The 7786-nt window shown below is 36.0% G+C and overlaps 1 protein-coding gene across 1 annotated transcript; it reads left to right on the top strand.

The window, feature by feature from the left end:
* The first annotated feature begins 4326 nt into the window (after nucleotides 1-4326).
* On the top strand, nucleotides 4327-7222 carry LOC127125951 (alcohol dehydrogenase class-3-like). The gene is made up of 8 exons (XM_051054813.1): nucleotides 4327-4494; nucleotides 4570-4753; nucleotides 4838-5163; nucleotides 5694-5776; nucleotides 5863-5938; nucleotides 6343-6500; nucleotides 6615-6776; nucleotides 6880-7222. The coding sequence occupies exons 1-8, from the start codon at nucleotides 4461-4463 to the stop codon at nucleotides 6994-6996; spliced, it is 1140 nt and encodes a 379-aa protein (XP_050910770.1). The 5' UTR covers nucleotides 4327-4460; the 3' UTR covers nucleotides 6997-7222.
* The last annotated feature ends 564 nt before the right edge of the window (nucleotides 7223-7786 follow it).

Here is a 7786-nt window from a genome sequence, read left to right as displayed (position 1 = left end):
TAAAGTCCAAGGGAAGTTTGGGTTTCTATATGACATTCTTGTCTATTGGATTGCAGCCCATTGGTCAGATCTTTTCAACTCTTAACTTTTAAATTTTGCTTAGGATTAGTCTCTTCATCTCCTCCCCGTTTCTTTAATTTCAAATCTCTCCCTCCTTTAAAAATCTTCTTTGCTTGTGTTTGTTTTTTTCTAAACTTTGACCATATTGCAAATTAGAAACTTTGGTTTTATGCCATTGCATTTTCAAAACTCTTTTCTTAATCAAGTTTGTAAATAAACTTAACTATACTTGACTTAAAATTTCAAAAGATAAAAAAAACTAACACTCATTCAAACCATTTTAGGCCTTTGGTGCCTTTGTTAAACTTAAAATTTTGTTAAAAGCAATGCACTCACTTTGAAATTGATATCACGAACTACGATGTTTTGATCCCTCATTTTTATGTTGGTACGTAGGCACAAGTCCGAAGGTCTTGTCAAACACAAAAATATAATTAATGAATTCTTTTCTCATCCCTCCACTCTACTTATTGCAAACATATTTTGTACAAAAACACATTTGTGCACAAAAAAAGGACTCCCTAGGAGTACCTAGGACACTTTGGGTGCTAACACCTTCCCTCTGTGTAACCAACCCCCTTACCTGTAATCTCTGGCATTTTATTAGTTTTTATTTGAAAACTTCTTATCTTTTGGGTTTTGTTCGTACTTTTCCCTTTTCCCTTGGAAATAATAAAAGCGCGGTGGCAACTCTGGTTTAATTGACGTCTAGCTTATCCATAGCTTGATGGTCATGAATTTACCGCTACACACACGAATCATAAATCTTCAAATCCAAATTAAATGCAAGTGATACCTAATTAGAACCTTAAAACTTAGGATTATAGATCCTATATGCTAATGATATCCTCTGGTAACGAGAAACAGACAAAACAAGCAAGTTTGAAGGAGGATGGACCAACCTTCGAAGCAGTGAGTTGCTCCGGTCAAGATTGCAAGACTTAAAGGAGAAGATGATAGGAAAACTAGAGATGCTTAAAATGAGGTGAGAATTGAAACTCAAAGCTCCACATGTTATCTTCTTCTACTCCTTCTTCTGTGTATAATCTATAGGCGAATTCACGTGACCCTATGTTGTTCTTGTTGTTGTGTTCTTGTTCGAGATTGATGAGAGTTGAAGGCGGAAAGATGAATTTGTGATGAGAATGCTAAGAGATTGAGATCAAAAATCAGAGTGAAAGTGTTATAATAGGTGATAATTATTGGTGAAGTCATTGCAAATGATTGGAATTGAATTTATAGTAATTGAGATTTAATAGAGCTAAACTTTGTTAAACTCTCCTAGTGAAAATTTGGTTACAGGTTAATCACAATGTTAGCAATCTATTAAAGTTTCAGTTACAATTAGTTTCATCTGTTAACTTTATTAGTTACTTAAGGAATATCAAATGAGTTGGTTGGCTACTTAATTGTTAAGGATGTGTTAGTTAATTTTGTGTTGAATTTTTGTTGTTGCTCAGTTAGTGCAGTGTTGGTGAACTCAGTTTTTGTGAGTATTGTAATTGAAGTTCAACTGTGTTCAAAGGGAAGAAAATGTTAATATGTTAAAATTCTATTGTGAATTTATTATGTCGGTAACTGTTATGAAGGTTTGTTATAGTATCTTGAACTCGGTTACATCAATTAATTACTGTTAGAATATCCAAAGCTAGTTGGTTAAAAATTATAAAACTTGGTTAATCTAATTTGATGTCAAAAACTATTATGTGTTCATGAAGTGTGTTAAAACTCTGTTAGTAAAAATTGAAATTATGATCTATCACAAGCTATACTAATAGGTTTTAAGAACGTTATGAGAACATGAACTTGGTTAGTAGAGTTACAACTTAGAAAAAGTTTGGCTAAATTGGATGGAACTTGATGCTATGTTGAAATTTGAATGATTGTTAGTGAAGTCATAGTTGCTTTAGGAGGACTTCTTGAAATAGGAAAGGTGAATTGTTAGTTAAACTCCATTTAGTTAGTGTGATGTTAGTATTAAGATCAATGCAATTGTTTGAACATAATTAAGGCCAAACCTTGAATGATTGTTAGTGTAGCATTTGAGGTTATGTTGAATGAGATGCTTATTAAATTCTGTACCATGATGCAAACCATATGATCCACAAGTGCCAAAGATCAAGAACTAGGATTCCACCAATATTTATCCATAAGGAATAAACCAAACATCATTGTTGTGCCAAAACAATCAAGACATAGCATAAGCTTGACCCACTAGTTTTGTACCATACATATGCAAAACCCTTTGAATCAACGATGCTTATTTGAGGATGGAGTTGTAGATGAGTATGTTATGATGGATGATTAAGGCATGTGAATATGCAAATGAAATGAGCAATAGGCCAGTTTTTTTTTAAAAGGTAGGGAAAATTTTAGGGTATGACACAAATATTCACCAATTTCCCTGACCCTTTAATCCTTCCCAATTCTTCTACTAGAAATTTCTCTTCATAGTTGATTTCTTCCTTAATCTCTTTTCAAAGATCCAACATTTTAGTCTCTCATTTGATCCGCCTACCTCAATTGCCACCTTTATAAACTTGTCAATATATTCTCATAAGATCTCCTTCTTATTCTGATAGATCCTATTAAGAATGGTTATTATCTTCGGACTCCACTTTCGAGTTATGAATTGAATCATAAATTCATCGCATAGATTTTTCCAAGAGTTGATGGAACAATTGGGTATGGTTTTAGACCACGTCATGGCAACTACCTTGAGGTTCATGACAAACAATTTGCATTTCATAGTGCTCATGGCGTGGTGATAGTTGAGTATGGTATCCACATGTTATATATGCTCGTTTGGATCCCTGATGCTGTCATAATTATTCCACTTTGGTTGCTTTTTAAGAGATTTGGGGATCCTACTATCAAGGATGTATTTTAAAGAATATGCTCTTCTTGTATTTAGAATGGGTCTGAGCTTCGATGCCATGTTCGCCTCTTCTCTGAGAGTGTTGAAACAAAGATCTTTGAGGAGGAAAATATTTTTTTTTGTGGGGGGGGGGGGGGGGGGGGGGGGGGGGGGGGGTATGAAAATATTATAGAACCATGAGAGGGAGATTTGTGAGCCATGGTATGAAAACACTCTAGTTATTTGGGGACCCCCCGGTGCTGCGAGGCGGTGTTGTAAAGAACCACCATAGGCGTGGCTTCAAGGTTATTGTATGGTGCTACCTTCCACCATGTGTTGCCTCAATACATATCAACCTTTTGATTTTCTTCTATTCCAAGGAATATTTTAGCTAGGAGGTGTACACTATGTTATTGCACCAAATTGTAAATGCTTGTGATCAACTCATTCGCTCCTTGCATCCAAAGGGTGATCTGAAGTGTTGGAGGCTAGAAAACATTTTCGGTTCGGGAGCTTTTGCTTGCGGTTGAAGTTGCTTAGAGGTATGACCTTGAAGTAACTATTTTACAGGTTGCAAGGTCTTAGAGTCTCGAAAGTTCTCAGGCCAATGGGTGGAGGAACTTGAGCATAAAAGGAGATGAAACAATTGGAGAAGTTACAAGGACATTGATCGGCTCCTCCTGCGGGAGGAGGTGAAACCTCTTGTTTAGGAGTGAGGACCAACGCGATACCTCTGTAGCAACATTGACATTGCGATGTGTGGCTATTTGAGCTAACTAGAAAGTTATACCATTTTAAGTGGGAATAGTTAACAAAGATTAATCCAAGTAATATAACAGTTGTGGCAACTCAACTTGAAGGATTTTGTGGACTTGTCATGAAAATTCATGAAAATTAGAAGACGATTCCCACATATGACACCATTATTCTAGCATGAAACAAAATTTCAGTGATATGTAGATGTAAAACTCGTATGTATGGTGGTGCAGATCTTCGATACGTTGGAGCATGAGTGTACTCCCACACCTAAGTTAATGAGGTCAAAAAGGTATAACTTTGTAAGAGTGAATAAAAAGCGTATTTGTTATGACGTGAAACACAAGAGATCGTTAGATTAAATTCAATGGCGATGAGGGGCAGTAATTCAGATCTAGTGTGCAACTTTTTAGAAAAGATCTACCTATTTGTTGTTCATCTCCGATATTTTGAATTGAACCTTGGGTCAATCTTATTGCATTCTTTGTCCGATCTTAAAACAATATTAAATCGAATAATTATACTATCATATTTTAAATATGTATATAATATTAACTATACATACAACTAAAATATTAATTATAAACTGAAAACCATATTATTATGATAAACAATGTACATATTGTAAAAATAAACCTCGTTATTTTTTAATAATCTTAATTTGGGCGTAATTACCGATAGAAGTCTCATTTTTTACATTGTTAGATTTATTTATTTATTTATATCTCCTGAGGCTGTGTGTGTGGCAACTCGCTCTCCTCAGTCCTCACTCTCAATCTCATCTCTAATGGCAACTCAAGGTCAAGTCATTACATGCAAAGGTACTCATTCTTTTCCTATTTCAATTTCTCTTACTATTAACAAACAAATCCTAACTAAACGACGTCGTTTTCAAGCTGCGGTGGCCTGGGAACCCAACAAACCCTTAACAATCGAAGACGTCGAGGTTGCTCCGCCGCAAGCCAACGAAGTCCGAATCCAGATCCTCTTCACCGCTCTCTGCCACACCGATGCATATACTTTGGGCGGCAAAGATCCAGAAGGTCTTTTCCCTTGCATTCTCGGCCACGAAGCTGCAGGGTACTAACTAACATTGACCTAACTTGATGATTGTTCATAGGATTTAATTGAATTGAAGTTTTGTTTTTGTTTTTGTTTTGTTAGGATTGTTGAAAGTGTTGGAGAAGGTGTGACTGATGTTAAGCCTGGTGATCATGTGATTCCGTGTTACCAGGCTGAGTGTGGAGAATGTAAGTTTTGCAAATCCGGCAAGACGAACCTCTGTGGGAAGGTTCGTGCTGCCACTGGTGTTGGGGTTATGATGGCGGATCGGAAGTCTCGGTTTTCTGTTAAGGGAAAACCGATTTATCATTTTATGGGAACTTCTACTTTTAGTCAATACACTGTTGTTCATGATGTTAGTGTAGCTAAGATTCATCCTGATGCTCCTTTGGACAAAGTTTGTCTTCTTGGATGTGGTGTTCCAACTGGTAACTCTTAACTATTGTCCATTTTCTGTTATTTTATGAAAGAGTTATAGGATTTAGTATTGCACCTTAACTTCTCTGTGCATGCCTAATGAGTTCATGATGTGTGTTTAGAAAATCATCTTATATTTATCCGTGGAGATGTATATTATCGCGGTTGCCATGTCATACACTTATCTGATTGGGATTGTGAATTTTCTTCTCATTGCTTAACCCTGATCATGCACTTCGTAATTTAATTAGTTTATTGATTCTTATAGTACATCATATAAATGTTGCTTTGTACACCTCTTTCTTTCTTTTTTAATGCTATGGAAATCTTTGCAAAATATCAACTTAATGCTAATGTTGGACTTCAACTTTATACCGGGGGGAGATTGGTGGGTTGAAATAAGAAGTTTGCTTTTGATTGTCTTATTAGTTATTTGTTATATTGCTTCCTTAATACGTGTTCTTGGATATGTATCCGTCCTAAACTTGGTTCACTTGTTATTGCGAGTTTATGGTTACTATTTTATTTCTTCACTTTTTAGGCCTTGGAGCTGTCTGGAACACTGCAAAAGTTGAGCCAGGGTCAATTGTTGCAATTTTCGGCCTTGGAACTGTTGGTCTTGCTGTAAGTTTCTAAAGTTACAATATCAGATGTTCATGTTTTTCCCTGTTTGTGTGCTACTGTTATGATTCATAATTTGTACTTGACAGGTTGCAGAGGGTGCAAAAAGTGCTGGTGCATCACGGATTATTGGCATAGATATTGATAGCAACAAGTATGATACAGGTATATATCAAGCTTGGTTGACCTACTAACCTGTACAATATGTTTATAATGTTGCGAAGTGATTTTTAACACCTTTTTCATTTCGTAGTTATGTTTAACTAATGCTTTTTCACGTATTGACTATCACTCGGCATCTGACAGTCCTATATATAAACAAAGATGACGACATGGCTATATCATGATCTTGATATGTATTTGTAGTAGTAATTCTTTGTTCCTTTATTGTTTTTATTTTCTCATAACTGTGACAAAGCGCAGACCTATAGTTATATATAACTGTCTTACTATGAGCTATTTTATATCTGTTTTCTCAGTCTTAGTTTTTGTGGTGCCAGGGTGCCACAGAAGATTCTTCTTTACCTGTTATTTTTTCACTTGTTTTCTTTTGCTATTTTTCATTGCAGCTAAAAACTTTGGAGTCACCGAGTTCATTAATCCAAAAGACCACGAGAAACCAATTCAGCAGGTTATATGTGATCTAACAGATGGAGGAGTTGATTATAGCTTTGAGTGCATTGGAAATGTCTCTGTGATGAGATCTGCTTTGGAATGCTGCCACAAGGTGAATGCTTCTGCAAGCAATTGCAGCTTCCGTTTCATTAACTCAATTGTTCAAATTTTACACCGGTGACTGATGGTTGTACACATAAAAACATTCTTTGTTGAAAATTTCCAGGGCTGGGGAACATCAGTTATTGTGGGCGTTGCAGCATCAGGGCAGGAAATATCAACTCGTCCTTTCCAGTTGGTGACAGGTCGTGTGTGGAAAGGAACAGCTTTTGGTGGCTTTAAGAGTAGGTCACAAGTGCCTTGGCTTGTAGAGAAGTACTTGAAGAAGGTAAATATTTTTCACGTGTCTACTGCATTAATAATACAAAATTGTTGGTAAATGGGAACACAAGGATAGTTAATATACTTTCTGCTTAAACTTGTTTTTGCAGGAAATCAAGGTTGATGAGTACATTACCCATAATTTGACACTTCTGGAGATCAACAAGGCTTTCGATCTTTTGCATGAAGGGCAATGTCTTCGTTGTGTGCTTGCAGTGCATGATTGAGGTGGTATGGTTCAGTCTTCCTATTTTCACAAGGAATAGATGTCTTGTGTTGCTATTCAAGACATCTATTCCTTTCTTCTATGGGGTTTGCAGATTAAATAATTGGTTGTAGTTTGTAGACACGTGAATGGTATGGTTAATAATATGGTTTGCTATGGATAAAACATCCTCTTTGATATATGACTTACGACTATGGTTTACTTCTATGATAAAAGAATGATTTCTATTTCTTGTTTTAATGATACAAAATGTTAGTACTTTTTTAAGACAGTAATCAGACTATTTTACAAAACTTCACATGTGAATTCGCACCAAATGCACTAGGGAATAGAGTTTCTTCGGATGACATTGCACCAAAGAGAATTAACTCTTGCTCTTAACTCCCATCCTAATTTCATCAGTCATGCACATTCACTTTTTAAGATTTGGTAACCCAGGACCTCCATATCTTTGGGTTTCGGAAATGTATCCCAATTAACAACATAGAACCTCTTCTTTTCAATAACATTGCCATTGAAGTACACCTTGGAATATGAGGATTCATCATAGAGGAAACCTGGATAGCTTCAAAAACAATTTTAGCTAAAGGCACTCTACCTACAAAAAAGAGTTGTTTAGCCTTCTAAGAAGCTAAGTTAAGAACTCAGTTAATCAATTAAATACTGAAAATCTCCACGTCTAGGCGCTTTGCCTGTAATATAATAACTCTACCACCTGAAAAGTGACCTAGAACTTCCAAAACTTTCCAAGGCACAACCCCGAGCACAATCATACAGGTGTTCCAACACTG

The sequence above is a fragment of the Lathyrus oleraceus genome, chromosome 3 (assembly GCF_024323335.1).
Source record: "Lathyrus oleraceus cultivar Zhongwan6 chromosome 3, CAAS_Psat_ZW6_1.0, whole genome shotgun sequence".
NCBI lineage: Eukaryota > Viridiplantae > Streptophyta > Magnoliopsida > Fabales > Fabaceae > Lathyrus > Lathyrus oleraceus.
The sequence above is the reverse complement of the archived record's forward strand: the minus strand, read 5'-3'. Positions and strand labels throughout refer to the sequence as shown.